The sequence below is a fragment of the Vanessa atalanta genome, chromosome 29 (genome assembly GCF_905147765.1).
Source record: "Vanessa atalanta chromosome 29, ilVanAtal1.2, whole genome shotgun sequence".
Lineage (NCBI taxonomy): Eukaryota > Metazoa > Arthropoda > Insecta > Lepidoptera > Nymphalidae > Vanessa > Vanessa atalanta.
Genome location: NC_061899.1, coordinates 4,806,424 through 4,824,616, shown reverse-complemented (window position 1 = coordinate 4,824,616; position 18,193 = coordinate 4,806,424). Strand labels below are relative to the sequence as shown.

At 34.3% G+C, this 18,193-nt stretch overlaps 2 protein-coding genes across 5 annotated transcripts; one reads left to right on the top strand and one right to left on the bottom strand.

Moving 5' to 3' along the window:
* Positions 1-546: 546 nt before the first annotated feature.
* On the bottom strand, positions 547-10,900 carry LOC125074981 (acidic fibroblast growth factor intracellular-binding protein). Its single transcript, XM_047686487.1, has 11 exons — positions 10,767-10,900; positions 9,656-9,752; positions 8,655-8,756; positions 7,784-7,865; positions 7,033-7,178; positions 6,504-6,603; positions 5,597-5,724; positions 5,412-5,480; positions 4,009-4,095; positions 3,500-3,598; positions 547-2,783 (listed from the first exon to the last, which is right to left on the bottom strand). The coding sequence occupies exons 1-11, from the start codon at positions 10,849-10,851 to the stop codon at positions 2,705-2,707; spliced, it is 1,074 nt and encodes a 357-aa protein (XP_047542443.1). The 5' UTR covers positions 10,852-10,900; the 3' UTR covers positions 547-2,704.
* Positions 10,901-11,584: 684 nt separating this feature from the next.
* LOC125074979 (zinc finger protein 761-like) lies at positions 11,585-16,742 on the top strand. Of its 4 annotated transcripts, none has more exons than XM_047686480.1 (3): positions 11,585-11,636; positions 12,184-12,348; positions 13,759-16,742. In XM_047686480.1, exons 2-3 carry the CDS (start codon positions 12,191-12,193, stop codon positions 15,245-15,247), a joined length of 1,647 nt encoding a protein of 548 aa, XP_047542436.1. In that variant the 5' UTR covers positions 11,585-11,636; positions 12,184-12,190; the 3' UTR covers positions 15,248-16,742. The 4 variants fall into 4 exon arrangements, with proteins under 4 accessions (XP_047542436.1, XP_047542437.1, XP_047542434.1 ...); XM_047686481.1 differs by lacking the exon at positions 11,585-11,636 and adding an exon at positions 11,650-11,788 and having other exon boundaries at positions 13,762-16,742; XM_047686478.1 differs by lacking the exon at positions 11,585-11,636 and adding an exon at positions 11,650-11,788.
* Positions 16,743-18,193: the final 1,451 nt, after the last annotated feature.

Genomic DNA, 18,193 nt, shown 5'->3' with positions numbered 1-18,193 from the left:
GTTGCTTGCTTTTTTTTGCTGTCTCTTATATTAACACGCAATGACGTCTAATGCGCGCCAGCAATTTAAAGTGAAGGAAAATTGCCTATAGTCCAATGTAAACACTACCTTAATAAGTACAGACGACAGAAACTGCGCGATATTTCTCTTATATTTTATTTTGCTTTAATAAATGTATTAATTATAATCAAGGAGATTGAATTTCAAAAGCTTGTATTAAAATTCAAGCACTACTGAATTGTTTATACAAGATTTTTTATCTGTAGAGAACCGGTTAAACACTCTTCACAGATTATATAATGTAATATGTTTACATATTTAATTTCATGCTAGGATTACGATTCATTTTCGTCGCTACTTGTGCGGAAACGAGTATTAAAATCATCACTATTTTTGTTAACTTTTCTAATAATAAAACCAAAAATAAACTTCAAAAGTCGTTTAATAGTTTATTTAATACATTTTGCAGGTAATAAATACATAACGAAAAATTATATTTTAACATTTAAAATGATTATCAAATTCATTTATATAAAACCGAAACAATTAAAAAAAACAATTATGCACAGATAATAAACACTCTACAAAAAGTCAAAAAGAAAAAAAAAACTTTAATTTAAAACAATATTTATAGTACATTAAATTTAAAATACTGAATTCTCTATTTCGAATTTATGTTTGTGCAGAATACAATCTAGAAGATTTAAAACCCCGTTCTTGCCTCAACTTCTCCACAGGAGTGTTGGTTATTTTCCCCCCCAAAGAACGCCAATTGAGATTCAATGGGGAAATGCTGCTACCATCATTATCACCATTCTTTGGTCATAATATATACAATTGTTTTGTTAAATTTTGATTTCTATATTTACATAAGCTTCCTAACATCAATAATTATTGTAATAAATTATGTATTAAATAGAATTTGGCAAGAAATGTTGAATTATCATTTTACAACTGATTACTGAACAATCCGTCAAGTCATTGCATAAATCATATGCTCTACATAATGATATGCGTCGAATACGTTCCACAAAGACAGTTCTTGAACACACGTTTATTTTAATTGTAACTCTTCCCACGCGTTCACAAAAACGTTTCATATGTCACAAGAGAGAAGTCACGTTATGTTAAGTGTGTGGGGGGGGGAGTCAATAGACTGTCAATGTGAAGACAAGATCGATTGAGTCATAAAACGTATTTATAATATGAATTACGACAAATGTCAGTCGATCACGTGTAATTTAACTTCTTACTTACACACAGCTTAAGATTTTGAATAATTATAATCCAATGAGATTATGATTAGCTTAGACACAAGAGACAAAAAATATATTGTTGTCCATTCCAAGCCCAAACAAAAAACAAGATTTTTTGTATGTTAGTCCTGTTAACATAAACGTTAAAACGTATATGTGTGTAAAGAAAAAAAAATGTAATTTTCCTTAATTTTAATTCCGCGCATCAACTGAGAGAGACTGAAGATTCTTCTTACAGAGAAGAGAACTCTTCTCTGTAATTAGAGAAACTCAATTGTGTTTGACTTGCTGTGTCGTCCTAATCACATATTAACAGAAAATATCTTATAAAACGACATTCAATGTTATTATTAACAATGTCAGTCCCTAAACCACAATTAAGATACTCTACTTTTCACAATCACGAGATTCTTCTGATTGAAACTGATTTGTCATGTCACACGTTCGATGCCAGTTGATGCGCGGATTTCAAATGAAAGAAAATTACATTTTTTTCTCTTTACATGCAGAATAACCTAACCATGCGAAGCTATGAGGCAGCTAGTATATCTAAAAAGGATACATCTACAAAATGTATTGGTAAACTTTGCTCAAATATTAGTTATTATTAGTCAATAATATACTGATGTATTTTTGTGATTGTGTAAATGTTAAACAACACCAACTAAGGCCATATTCACACTATAGTAAACCCACCATAAGTACAAAAGCCAAATATTGACTTTGATATCGATTTGACGCGTTATCATTGGAGGGCTTAATATATGATATTCGCTATCGATTTGCAAATAAATGGCGTTTTGAACGACGAAGTTGCTATCGGAACTTTGGAAGTAAAATTAAAGTGGATATAAGCAGTTAAGTGTAATAGTGTTGTATTTTAAATAAAGATATATTCATTGTAAACTCTTATTAGTGCACAGTATAGCTGAGCTGTTAGCAAGGAGTACGTAAATCTAAGGTTTGTTTATCGTCATTTCTTTTTCGATCGGAACAGACTATATAATCCTTATGTCAAGAGGTACACTAGAAGCCAATAGATGGCACTGTAGTTAAATTGACTCATTTTCATAATACGTTCGTATATTTACGTTTAGTGGCAATAATAAATACATATATTTGTTTTAATATATTATCCAAGTTCTGGGCCGGATTAAGGGCATCCGGACAACTGCCTTGAGGCCTCCTCCTCCCCCTCAATAGATATACCGTCGAGTTAACAATTTTAATGTAAATATGTTTAGATATTTAGATATAGTCAAGTTATAATAATATTAATAATTATCGTTTCAAAAGTTACTGATACAAAGACTTGATACATTATTGACAAACCTTTCAGAAATGAAATTGTTCAAATTAATTTTTAAAGTAATGATAAGGGGCCTCTTTTTTTGACCCCAAGGCCCTCCACACCTTTAAATCTGGTCCTGTCTAACTTTGTATTCTATTCACAGGTGATACATTGTCAATAAACACTGGCTGACCACACGCATATATCTCTCCCAAACGCTCTTCAAGTCCGCTTCCCTGGAAATAATTGTTACTAAATTAATCAATATTTTTACCTTAAATATTTATTTTTATAGTATAGGTGAGCGGACAAATAGGCCACCTGATGGTAAGCGGTCACCACCGCCCATAGACATTGACGCTGTCTTAAATCAACCTTGAGAACTAAGATGTTATGTCCCTTGTGCCTGTTACACTGGCTCACTCACTCTTCAAACCGAAACACCACAATACTATGTATTAATGTTTGGTGGTTGAATATCTGATGAGTGGGTGGTACCTACCCAGACGAGCTTGCACGAAACCCTACCACCAAGTAATTTTTTTACAACAATTAACACAGACAACATTATTAATTATGATAAAGAATCTGTTTCGGTACACGTGACCTTGGGTAGACATTTCTTTAAACATTGCGGTGTACAACAAAGTTAATGATATTTATTAACAAACTTGAAGTCAGAGGCCTAGAGGCCGGAACAGGTTAATCTTAAACGAAGATTACGGTAGTAAATCTGGTCAAGTATGACTGAATTTTGACGCTTAATTTGTGTTTACAGTTCATATCTTTCTCGATGAAAGAAACATCATGACGTAACCTGCATGTTTTAAATGAAACTCCACACGTACGAGAAGCTTACTCTACGTAAGCTTCTCATCAATAGGAAACCGTAGCCCAACAGTGGGATATCAACAGTCGGTTGTTACTACATAAATTTTACTATCGACCTTACCTTAAGACGTCCATTTGTAGGGCGCACTGTTCGTAAGCGCAGAGGAACTGAGCTAAATCCGTTTTGGGCCAGCCACCCATCCTCAACGGTTCGATGCACCTGCAAGACAATAATTAAACAATTACACATGGTAGGTGGTCACCACCGCCCAGAGACATTGGCACTGTAGGAAATATTAACCATTCCTTACATCGCCAATGTCCTTGGGAACTAAATATTGCTGATGGACGGAATAATTTCTGACGAGCGAATGGTACCTACACAAAGGCCTACCACCAAGTTAAACTTTGTGCCGACAAACGGCAATACTTAGTATCGTTGTGTTCTAGTTTGAAGGGGGACGTAACATGTTAGTTTCCAAAATTTTGGACAACATTCCCTTAAAAACCGCCCAACAAATTTCTCGTTAAAATAATGGTCTTATTTCTTATAAAAGTTACACATAAATCGGCTCAGTAGTTTAGTAAGACACAGACAAGCTGAACTCTGTTATACCGGAACGAGATTACCTTTCAAGTAGATCCGTAAACAGGGACCGCAGCTCGCGACCTCTGTGCAAGTTACACGCGAGACCGACGAGCGCCCTCGTGTACAATCTGTTATTAACAAATATGACATTTATTTATTAAAACAACTGGAGTCATTTCCTCGTACACTCGAAATACATGCAGATATGAACGTAAATTCTTATAGAATGATTTTATATAATCGTTATTTTTGGACAATTTTTCGCGTGAGAACTAAATGTGTGTCTAAGTAAACTAATCCGAGTTGAACTATTTAACATTGAAATTGTTTAACTTGAGAAAAGTTTTGGTTATTACTTAAATTTTATATAAATCAATATGATAATGTAAGAAAAGGTTATTTATTAATTATAAAATAAATTTTATTCTTAGTTACAATTCTTGAATATGTACAGTCGGGGTAAGAAAAGGTTCGTCCTTAAGGTCTATTTTCGTGTGCTCAGTATGAGCGATAACCTGCTTTACCGATTGAGTATGACATATTGCGTCCCAATGTCTATTTTGAACCTCGTTATCATACTATGTTAGTTTAATTTTATGTGCAGGTTTCTGTTTAAAGCTTTAGTTTCAAAATGTACTAAGAGTTTACGACTTGATAAAGGAATGAATTTGAAAACTGACGAAGGTTTTCTTACTCTGACTGTACATTATTAGTATCATTATTGCCTGCCTGTCGCTGTATGTGTGCGTATGAGAAAGGGAAGTCAGATAGCGTGGCGCCGTAACGCGTTACGTAACGAAGCGGGTTACTACTCCCATAAGTAGTTATCACTTCAAAAATCTCAATAAAAAATCTTTATTTAAGTAGGCTCATAAAAACACATTTGTATCGTCATGTTAGAGTTGAATTAAATGATAAACCCGTTCAGAAACCGTTAAAAAACTCAATAGTTCTTTCCACCATTTTAATCACAGAGTATATCAATTAAGTATAATAGGCTACTTGACTGGTTTTTAAAATCCATTTTTAAATCCAAAACGCTACTTTGACAATATGGCGCTGCAATGGGGTCGGTGACGTCACTTGCCTATATTGTAATCTGTGGCACATATAATCCACATACAGTAGACAAACGAGGTTAACGAGCAAGTGACGTCATCAAAAGCCCGACCAATCAAGAGTGTTTTGTGTCACGTGTCAAACGCTTATAAAAAATGCTATTTTATTTATGGATTTTTGAATAAATTAATTATTATTTTCAACTTTCGTTAATAAATAACCATTTTTAAACATAATATATGCCGATTACAATAATTGACACTTTATTTTTCGCACTGTCAAATAGCCTATTAAACGTACATATGTCCTCGTGAGGAAACCCGTTTTTGTCTGAACGACATTTTGGTATAAATTAGCCCAGCAGTGGGGTTAAATTAATACTCACCTAAAATTAAGTTCCAGCTCCTGATACGATTTCTCCAGCAACTTGGGTTTTAGCCTCATGCATATCAAACTGTAAAAAAAAAACATAATGTCCTTTCTCGTTGATTAAGTTGACAGTTAATAAAAGTTTAAACATTACACTTATTTTACCTACAAAGCCCGACCACCAAGTAAATAATTACTTACTGCTTATGTTCTTTCTCTTTATCGAGAAGAATTCTCAGTTCGCGAAGTTCTAGAAGGAACTCTCGGTCCATCTCCGTGTCATAGTACTCTGGACCTGTGCAGCTGTACGTCCAGCTACCCATGATGGCCTGCATACAACATATATATATTTATGGCAACACATTTTATTTTAAAAATATTAAGATTATTGTCTTCAAGTACGCCTTAAGTAATTCTCTTAAGCCAAGATGGCCCAGTGGTTAGAACCGTCTTAACCGATGATTTCGGGTTCAAATCCACGCAGGCACCATTGAATTTTCATGTGCTTAATTTGTGTTTATAATTCATCTCGTGCTCGGCGGTGAAGGAAAACATCGTGAGAAAACTTGCATGTGTCTAATTTTAACGAAATTCTGCCACATGTGTATTTCGCCAACCCGCATTGAAGCAGCGTGTTGGAATATGCTCCAAACCTTCTCCTCAAAGGGAGAGGAGGCTTTTATCACAGCAGTGGGAAATTTACAGACTGCTAATGCTAAAAAAAAAAATCTCTTAGGGCTAAAGCCGAGGTTCTGAGTTCAAACCTTAGGTCGGTCCGATAAAAAGTTATTGGAGCTTCCTGTCCGAAAATCAGTATCTACCGGAAGTTCGAGGTTGGGAATGTGTACAGCCCCTTGACTCGGTGCGCTCGTAGAGCCGTTGGTCGTACGCCTAAACTTTTTGAGTCCAATAGGATTTGAGGTCCCTACAGAATATGAGAGTGAGCTGTGTGCACAATAATGTGTCCTGCGTAGTTAACGAATCACCATAGATTGGAATAATCTCTCCAACGATATAGCGTCAATTAGATGTCAAATTGGATGTTTATTTGGCTTTTGTCCTCTCGTGGTTGGAATGTGCAAGTTGCCAATATCAAGGACATACTCACTTGTGCACAGTGAAAAAAATCGTTGAAGCAGAGATATTGGAGTTTGCGTTTCGTCGTTTCAAATCTCATACAAGCTATGAAGACAACGGCGCCATATTTTCTGAAAGGAAAAAGACGTAGGTTCAATCCTGACTCCTTGGGCTATTGGCGTCCCTCCTGGCACCAGCTTTACGCCTAAATGGGAGGAGGGTTAACGACCACATGTTAGGATCGTAAGGTCCTGGACCACAAAGTTTTGAAGTAGAACTCTTTTCTATTTTGTCCGCCAGGTTTATCAATAATTTATTTACTCTTTGCATCAGTAACTTTTAAAACTGTATAGTAATATTATTATAACTGGACTATATCTGTATATCTAAACAAATAATACACTAAATAGTTAACTCGGTGGAATTTCTATGGGGGGGGGGGATGTCTCTCTTGTGGAGACCACATTGAGGTTGCGCTAAATCCGGTCCTGGTAAATAGCTGTATATAATAAAAATATACCCAATAAGACTGATTGAAATTCATACGTGTGAATACATACTTAGCGAGAGGTTCGGATATCAGGAATGTTGACCGGATGTTCGCGACGACGTTCCCCGGCATCTCCTCCACCGCCTTGAACACGCGACGCACGTTGTCGAACTGCCGCCGGCAGCACCGCAGCGGCGCCCCCGAGCGCTCCGCCACCTGGGACGTCGAGGGTCAAGCACTCGTCGTCCGATCTTACGCATATCTTTCATTCCCATAAAAGACACTAGTCACGCCTAGAACGTGCTCGGCGATGAAGGAAAACATCGCGAGAATACCTGCATGTACCTAATTTCAATTAAATTCAGCCACATATGTATTGACCAAGCCAGTATTGAAGCAGCGTGGTGAGTAGGCCTTAGCCCAACAGTGGGACATTTACAGGCTCTTACTTTAACTTGAAAGAATTTCTGACAATCTCGTTTGAGCCGACCTCATTTTCTCTTCGTTTCCTATCAGTTATTAATAAAAGACGAAAATATCAGAATACTCTTATGGTATTAAATATACACAGAGGCCCCTCTTAACCAAGTGTGCAGCCCACCGATATGGTCCAACATGGGCCGATAACACATAACGTACCATCGGTATCCTCACCAAAGAACAGAAGATTTCTTAAAACCTCTTTTTTGGAGAGACGATATCTTAAGAACACTACTTGTATCCGGACGCTTATTGTCCTACAGCAACCCTGAATCTGAATATAGGCAATACCGGAACTCTTTCCGTTTACCGTCTGAAGTTATTTAATCAAGAGTTCTTACCTCATCGAGATCCTTCCTGTGTCGTGAAGACAGTTTACGGCCGAGCAGTTCTCTAATGACCGCATCGTCTAAGTCATAATATCTGAAATTATAATTTACCACTTGTTGTATTCTTCGTGATATATGTAGACGGACGAGCAAATTCGACACCTGATGGTATGTGGTCACCACCGCCAATAGACAATGACGCTTTAAGAAATATTAACCATTCCTTACATCGCCAAAGCGCCACCAACCTTGGTAAAAAAGACGTTATGTCTCTTGTGCCTGTAGTTACACTGGCTCATTCACCCCTCAAACCGGAACACAAAAATACTGAGTAGTGCTGGCGAACTGTCTGTCTGTTATCGAACTAATTTTACAAATAGTGTTTTGTTTAGTTTTAATTTTAATTATTTTGTTTTTTACTTTAAAATGTCACTTTGTTTTTTTTATCGGCGCCACTAACATAGTATTTAATATGTATATATTTAGTCACACAGATAACACATAAGGCATGTGTCCGATATATCGAAAATAATCCAAAATCATCAGAACATCAGACGTCATCGATTTGACGATGACGATTAACAGTTTTCACCGCATCTAAAAAAACTATGAATGTCGTTTAAGTCAAAGCATTCAAAGTACGATAACATTAAACTCATGAAATATTCGCCCTGTCTCTCGTTAAAGAGATGAAGCGAATGTTAAACCGATTTCAATATCAAATCCGTTTCATCTCTTTCTCACATATCGTACAATGTTAAGTTAAACAAAGACAGGGCGACATCTGAAATCGGATAACAACACCGATATTTAATCCAAATATTCGTTACACAACCGATGTCACAAAATTCGGATATCGCCCGTGCCCATAACACATACTCACTTCTCGATAAGCATATGCTTCGTCGGTTCATCGATTTGAAAGACCATCTGTTCGGACAGCTTTGATGGCACCGTCAGAAGTCTCTCTAATAATGCGAATGTTCTGAAACGAAATAATTAGCTCTTAAAATTATGTACTTAAGATTTAATTATTTATTTATTTATTTAATAGAGATCACTTTGTCGTAGAACTGTCTGTCTGACTATCATTATGATCAATCTATAAACTATAGCCTATTCCAATCGAAGTAGGAAAAAAGATAAACAAACCTTTGATATACGTATTTCAAGAGATTCGCTTATAACTCAGCTATATTGTGAACTACTAAGAGTTTGTGATTAATATATCTTTATTTATAATACAACACTATTACACTTAACTACTTATTTAAACTTTAATTTAACCAAAATACCGATAACAGTTTCGTCAACATTCAAAAAGATTTTTTGTCGCAAATCCATAGTGAATATCATAGATTAATCAAGCTCTCGACCAATTATGTCGCGTCAATTTGCTGTCAAATGTTGTTTATTTGGCTTTTCTCCTGAAAGTAGTTTCTCCAGAGTATACACTTATAGTTGAGGTAACATTATAAGTCCTTGGCGGTAGATTGATGTCTCATTTCTTACCTACTTACTTTACTATTTAAATTCAAATATAATATGATAGTTTAAAATTTTATTAAAACTAAATTTAAAATATTCCTAATTCAAAATATGACATAAAGGTATTGTTGAAGCCTCATGTTACAGTGTGAACTTAATTGTAAACCTACAGTTCATTTACAATTTCAATCCTACCGAGGAGAATTAGAATTTTTAGAAAACAGTTTTGTGTGTCTGTCTGGAAATCAACGTATAATTAATCCACAATTTTATCAGCGAGACCTATATTTAGAGTAAATAGCCTTTTTTACCTAATATTTTATTGACACAAGATTTAAAGTCATTAATTTTATTTACCATGAAGTCAATGAACTTATCACTTTGTTGATTAATTACCTGTAATGATCCAAAACATCACTGGCAATAAGTTCAACAGTGGCTCCGGTTTGTTTGCTCACAGCCCGCTGGTGTAAAGTAGTGACAGCCTCACTCGCTAGAATCATATTTTATCAAAGTATAAGTAGTTTATTCAAGCATAAACTTAGCTTTCATTTACAATTTATAGATGGTTGCATATCTGTAATTTTAAATATATTATGTAATTTGCCATGTCATGTGTAATTTTTATAAAATTACTTGTTTTCCGTAGAGCCGAAATGACCCAGGGGTTAGAATGCGTACATCTTAACTGATAATTACGAGTTCAATCTCAGGCAAGCAGCACTGAATTTTCATGTGTTTAATTTGAATTTATAATTCATCTCTTGCTTGGCATACATGAAGGAAAACATTGTGAGGAAACCTGCATGTGTCTAATAACGAAATTCTGCCACATGTGAATCTACAATGCAGGTGCATTGAAGCAGTGTGTTGGAATATGCTCCTAACCATCTCCTCAACGGGAGAAGAGGCCTTAGCCCAGCAGTGGGAAATTTATAGGCTGAATATATAAGATATATACATTTTTTAATTTTAGTATATGGGTGAGGTCTTAACTCAAATTTGTGCCTTTTCAAGGTTACATATTATGGTAGTTAATTTGTTCTAATAAATTTTCTGAGTAGTGCACAGCTATCACATAGTGAAATAACATATTTGAAAATATAAAGAATGTAACAAATTTTATTTATGTAATTTAATTAGTAAATTACGGCTGACCATTGCGGTCATCATGACCATTTTAAGGGGAGATTAGTCAACAGCAAGTGTGTGCAATAGGACGGCAAATGCGACATAATCAAAAAAAGTTTAGGTGCAGACTTAAAATTTAAATTATTGTCCGAGTCACGGGAGTATAGACACTACCATTATTCAGACTCCTAGCTGCTACAGAGAATTGAGAGACGGAAAAAAATTAGTAACCTTTTTTATTAGGACCCGGGTTTAAGGGCAAGGACGTCAGGATCTGCGGTCTTATAAGATTGTTACTAGACCAACGATACTGTGGCTTACAAGTATTCACGATTTATAAATAATTTTATGTAACATAAATGTTGATAAAACTTACACGAACATCCTTCGATCCATAGCTGGTATATTTCTGGATCTATTAATGTGAAATTACTAACGAAAACATCTACTTCTGTGTACATTTTAAATTATTAATGGATATTTTTGTAATTGAATTTTTTTTACTTTTGGATTAATAAAAAAAAAAATATTTTTTTCGCAACTGCACCTGCTATAAATTTAGAAATATTTTTAATTATTATTATGTCAATATTGACAATTTTGGTTGACACTGGACGTTGACGTTTTTTAGCATGTGTTGTCATAATAATAATTATATATACCATAGATTTCAACAGTACTGCATGTTAAGTTATTATTTTAACATTACGTTTATTTTAATATTACGCAAACTATTATTATTAATTTAGTGAAATTTTATGTATCGCAATTAACAACACTTCACGCTAGTAAAAATATAAATCTTGCAAAAGGATTCCACATACATTTCTGATTAATAGTCGGATACAAATAGTATTTGTAAATAGGAGTCTTTTTTTGTACCTCATGCATAGGTATATACAGTATCATTAAATTACAATATTATGCGTGCTTGCAAAATTACAAAATTGTAAACACTTATTGTGTTTATGTTCAGAAGTGTAAGCTTATAAACAATGTCACTTTTTAAAAAATACAATAAATAATTAATATATTTTCCAATAATAAAATAAAAGAAGAAATATTTATTCTAATTAAGTCGTTTTATATCAATGTGGTCAAATTAATATCATAAACAAAATTAATTACAAATTTTCGATTCAATTTGACATTGTTTTCGAACGGATAAAAGCATAATTGATTTTTTTCAACATTGGATTACTAAAAAAATTGTATTTTTATTTAACTTTGTTTTGTAAATACATCAGTAAGTACTTCACTGTATGTTTATTAAATACTGCAAAAAATTATATCACGTTAAAATTTGCTATAATGGCCTTCAAATATATATTAACAATGCATATTATAAATGACAACAAATGTTTCCAATAGCTATTAAAGCGGCTTAAAAACATTTAGGTACTTAATAATCTCATTAATAAACGTGTTTGCTATTATTTATTTTACAATAATCGTGTTCTAAGTGTGGGTGTTAAATTCTTTTTTGGTACCATTAATATTACTTCATAACAATAATAAGAAAATAAACATACCTTATTTGTACGCCTGTTCTGTAATCCACCGGTGCCCAGTGACATTATTTCCGACTTATTAATTAAGGTATTAAATAGTTAGATTGTGATTTTAATTATAATTTATAACACCCTAAGATATTCGTAGATATATACAAACCCATTGATTATTGGTAATAACTTTCCGAATTGAAAGCAAAAAAATTGTATATTAAATTATTAAACAAACAAACAAATTTTCTTTTCTTTATATTATTATTTTTATACAAATTTCTTTTGTAGAATAAAAATGGCAGAAAAGAAATCCAAAGAGGATGGTGGCTCTGTCATTCAATCGGAAGACCAGGAGACAGATATGATGAACATGTTTGCGAGCGTGTGGGTTAAAGTTGAGGTCGAAGAAGAGAATGACTTCAGTAACAGTGAAGATAAGAAACCTAGTGTACGGTAAGAAAACTTTTATTATACATATTTAATTACTATAATCCAAAAGCCTGATCACACATATATATCAAAACATGTCTCAGTATAGTGTAGAGTCAAGGAGGTACTAGCTGAACCTGCGGCTTCACCTGTGCAAAATTGATAAAACTTTATAGTCCAAATACCGTCAACTCCCGCTAGAGATAAATGTAAAAAAAAGCCAACTTACACAGTACCAAATTTTTTAGTGTACCAACGGTTTCAGTAAATCAGTCCAGTGCTTTAATTATGAAGAGGTCACGGATAGAGTTCCTGTAGCAGTTATAATATTAGTATAGATGAGAGACCTTTGCTTATAGGATGTCTCAGTGAGACTTCTAGTATAGACAGCAAACTAAATACAAAAGAGTTTAGTTTTTAAAATTTTTGTATTTAACATTCATATATGACATATATTTGCCCAGTTTGTGTCCTCTATCATATAAAACTTTACATATAAGTTGGAATTTTGATAAATTATTTTAAAGAATTATATCATGGTGAAGATGTAGAAAAATATAATGTTTGGAGGGGGCGCACCTTCATGTGTGTATAGATCAACGTATTAAAATAGATTTTATCTTCACAAATAGATAATCAAATTCACAAAGTTTTCTCAATAGAGAAAGATTTTCAAGGGGCCTATGAATAAGGGGTACCCAAGGGTAATTTCTTAGACCATTATTATTCCTTATATGTATAAATAACTTCTTGCATAGTAAAAATAAACTGCTCAAATTATTTCGACTTATTTTTGATCTGGAAAGTTTTCCGGGAGTTTTGAAATTTAGTGATTTTATAGATTTCGATGTGCTCTTTTCGAATTTTCACTGAGCCGACGCTATGGCGACGTGACCTTTTATACCTGCGATTAAGCTTACAGACAGTGGAAGACCGGGTTTTCAACACGTAGAATTTTTTTTTCGGTGGTTGTATATATATATATAACCAACGAAATATATATATAACAACGCTTGCTGGTGTAGATGTGCCTTGGCGGCTCTAAAAAAAACGGTTATTAATAATTGTAAGAAATTTTCACTAGTTTATCGTGAACTGAGTTGAAACGGAGTTATTCTCAAAAAAAGTTTTAAGCGCCATTTTTCTAATATGGCGGCGCGAGCGGCGAATGTACGAGGCAAAATGAAAATTCGGAAAGAAAACTTCATATTCAAAACTCCCGGAAAATTGTCCAGGTAAAACTATCAAATGACTGGACTTTAATAGAGAAAAGCTTTCAACTATCCTAACCGGAATAAATCTAATTTTTCATTTTATTTTTGTTTGTCAATCTAAAAGGTACAGCCTTATTAAATATTTGGCTATCACACTCCAATACGTTATCAAATAATTTAGGAATATTTACAGTATTTTAAAGTGACTTTTCTTTTTCAGCAGTAAGACTAGACGGAAGGGAAAAAAGCGAAAATTTACAAAAGTACTCAACTGTGATGAATGTGATTACACGACAGTTTACAAGAATTGCTTAGACCTCCATGTGGCTGGTCACAAGGATTCGAAGCCATTTTCATGTCAGCTCTGCGAATACACGACCAAATACCCCACCTCCCTCCAACGGCACGTCATGATAAAACATCAGTCTGATGACGCGAGTGTATCAGAGAAGGACAAGAAGACACTGCCGATGCACAAGTGTGATGAATGCGAATATTCATCGTACTTCAAATGGAATCTAAACGCACACAAACGAAAGCACAAGCAAGAAAAACAATTCAAATGCCCACACTGCACATACGCAACGGCATACAGACATAATTTCGTCAAACACAGTAAAGTCCACAACGAAGGTGTGTTTTACAAATGCGACAAGTGTCCGTTCGTTACGAAATTTGAAGGGCACATAACAAGACATCTCGCGAAGATCCACAACGAAGTGACAGAGAAGGCGAATAAGTGTGATTTCTGTGACTTTTCAACGATGGTCCGTTGGAGATTGAATATTCACAAGCAACGGAGTAAGCAAGAAGCGCCGATGAAATGCGAATACTGTGAATTCGAAACTGTGTACATGTGTGAGAGTAAACAGCACAAAGTGTCCCACTATAACAGGATATACGGTTCTGGAGTTATTCAAAACAAAATGTCTGATGATATACAGTTACCCCCCATGGATATACAAGAGAAATCCGACTATATAACCCAGGAGACACTCGATAAAAGAGACACACAAAACCAGTACACACTCGATCCGAACTGCTTAGATTGGAACAGTATACAGGTTTTGGAATCTGAAGACAAGGAGAGACCATTCCTGTGCCACATGTGTAGTTACACGTCGAAGTTCAAAGCGGCTGTTCAGAGGCATTTTCAACGACACCACACCGGCAGCCAGAACCGTCCCTATAAATGTGTGAACTGTGACTTCTCGACGAAAACCAAAGACCAGATTGCATTACACAATAAAAGGAGTCAATCCGACAAAGTTTTGTTTTGTGCCATTTGCAGTTTTACAACGACTTACAAGTGCCAGTATGTCATGCACCAGAAATGTCACTACGCATACAAATGCACGCTCTGCCCTTACTCGTGTAGGCATAAATATGAACTGCAAAAACATTTCACGACGTTACACTTGGGCAACGGATTGAAATGCAGCTTCTGTGATTATAAAGCAGCTAGAAAAGAAAGTCTTCTGTGTCACGAAACAATACACACAGGCAACAAACCATTTAAATGTACGTACTGTTCCTACATGTCCGTTCGTAAGTCGTTGCTGGACAACCACGTGAAGAGATACCACAGTGATATAAAGAAGGATGTGACTATAGTAAGTGAGACGAAGATCCAGTCGTTGAAAGTTCCAATGCCATCGTTGATTGATAGTTTGAGAGGGCACTGTGACCAAATTCCTATATCAGAGTAACTGATTATTTTACTGATATATAAATTTTAAGGGAAATCGTTTCTAAATATGGCAACAGTTACATCTAAATTAATGGGTGTATAAATAGGTTTAAACTCCTTTGAAATCATATTTTAAAATGACATTTTAACCGTTTTACACCAATTTCTATTTTACATAATGTCTCGAGTAATTGCACTTTTTACTAATAAGTAATATTAAAGCGAGCCTTATCAAAATCGATGTGATCTTCTTAATGTCTGCTTCATTTGGTACAGTAACCCAAATTACTCAGAAAACGTCGCAAAATCCAAAAGAACTGTTCGGATGTATATCGTTTTTTTCAATAGTTCTGAATAATTTGTATTGAAATTATGATTTGTTTTATTAATACGTAAAGTATTATGTATTCAAATTATATCTGCGAGGTTTAGATGGTTATTCAGACAAGTGTATTTTATCACCTAATTTTGTATTATCATTATAAATGCCAGTGGATCTCTCTTCTCTCTCGAATATGGCTAGTCTAGGTAGAGAATAAAAGACCTCCCCCCCCAAACTTTTATGTAAGTGTTGTACAAATTGAATATTATATAAATGTAACTGGAGAAACTATACTTAAATTCAAGTAATTTTTAAATTCGTTGAGAACTTTATCAATAGGGTTCGGATATTTTAATTGGGCAGGAAAAGTTCTAAGAATTTCAAAATTCCAACAGTAATACGTGTGCGATGTTGATTATTGCTCGCAAATGCCACAAATTTTAATACAGTCATTAGTTCAATGGTAGACAGGCCGATGTAAGTCGCAGGTTCGATCTTACCCACGAGCGAGAGCCATTAAAGCTTATTGGATTGGAAAAACGCAATAATTATCGCCTTTACGTTATGACCATCTCGCTCAGACAAATTTGTCTGTGATACTATGGGTGTGCATTTTGTTGGCGTTTCTTGGATTGAGTATTTAGATTGACGAACAGTTGATTTTTCAAAGATTGATACGCGATACAAACTTGTATTCGCATTACAGATAATCTTTAATAATTGGCACCCAAAAATTTCATCAAATTTCCTGGGTAGGACTGTGTACACATCTGCCTCTACCTAGCCAATATGACCTTGGAACATACATAACGTATACTTGGACTCAAGACAAACTAACATATAGATATATATGATTGTAGTTATTCACAATTATACAAATAAAATCACGCATTGTTTTATTGACGAGTAATGTCGCGTCTCCGCTGAAATGATTGGCATTATTTGTGTTTGAAACTTTTCCAATCCACTTGTTTCGAACTAAAGTTGACCAAATACTTTGACCGAACATTCGGTGGAGACGGACTGTAGATTTGATTGTTCTAATATAATTTATGTAGTTTTGTAAAATACTAAAAAATAACTCGATTAATGTTTAAAATTAAGATATACAATTATGTTTATACTATTTAGTTGATTCTCACGTTTACTTCGTGTAAGTGATGAAAAAAGAATAAAATATTGTTTATTTTAATGAATTCTACTTATTTATACCATAAATTCCAACAGATGTTCTCTTTATCTAATTTGTGGGAGGTGGAACAAGCCCGTCTGGGTACCATCCACTCATTTTAATTATATTGGTCGCAAAACATCAATACTTTGTATTGTCATTAATTATTCTTTCAGCGCCAATATCTATGGTTGGTGGTGACGATAGGTGGTGACTATAGGTATATAGGTGGTAGATATTCTCCTGTGCATATTATAAAAAAAATCTAAACGAGACTCTTCATTTTAATGCCTAAATGAAAAACTACGAAATCATATCAGATTCAACGTATACCAGAAGATGGAGTGCGTTTAATAATGTGGTATACGTTAGCCGTGTTTCGCAGTTTTACCCGCTGTTCATTTGTATTTGTATTTCATATAATAATAAGAATTAGTCAAATTAGTCTACACAGGCATAGAACACGCGGGCGATACACAAAAATTCGAGAGGAAATCTGTATTTTTTGTCAATAATTAACCAAACTTTCAAAAGACCGTTGTTGAATTAGTTAGGTATATATTATTGGACATCATTTATTTTTAAAATTAGAGAAGTTACATCAGCAAACCGCAGCCGTGCTAAATGTATGAAACTTAAAAGATAATGGACCAAGAATGGATCCCTATAAGATGCCTTAACTGAAGCCCGAGATCTCACTCCGTTCAAATGAATCCTCTAATTTGGTTGCTTACTTAAGAAATCAGAAAATTGCATGCGTTTTTTGTGATGTCATGTTAAGTACGTTTCTGACTAGGATTTTGTGATGCATACAATAGAAGGCCTTTGACAAGTCACATGATATCGCTAACGCTCTGTCTCAGCCTTCGAATAAATTTTCAATAAGCTCAAAACCATCATCGATTGCCTATTGACGCTTCTATAATCCGAATTAGTTACAAAGCAGCAAGCATTTGTGATAAAGTGTTTTATTACAATACTTGCAAAACATATGAACTTTTGAAACGTCATTGTTCAGAATTGTATTAAATTTAAAGTACCAGTTCGGAATATAAATTTTACCGAGAATGACTGGCAAGAAACTCAGTGAAAGATCTTGTTCTGTCTAATTATTAAAGTAGCACTCGTAGCAAGTGTTGTTTCTTTAATCGTGGGACACGCCCTTTTAAGACAGCACTAACATCTAATCAAAATGAATGTTTATGGCTACAAATAGTAGATTTCTCTGAATCCCTTTGTATGATTTATGTAGAACATTTGTCGAACCGTCCCCTTAGTAGTAAATCTATTACTTGCCTTTTAATAACCAAGGACATATAATGTTAAATGTAATTGAAATCCATTATTTTGTTGAATATATTTTTAACCAAGTATGGTGTGTATATATAATAACATGTTAAAATCAAATAAAACTACAATTTAAGGGCAAATACCTTTTATTTAAATTTCATTGTGCATATTTCGGTAAATAT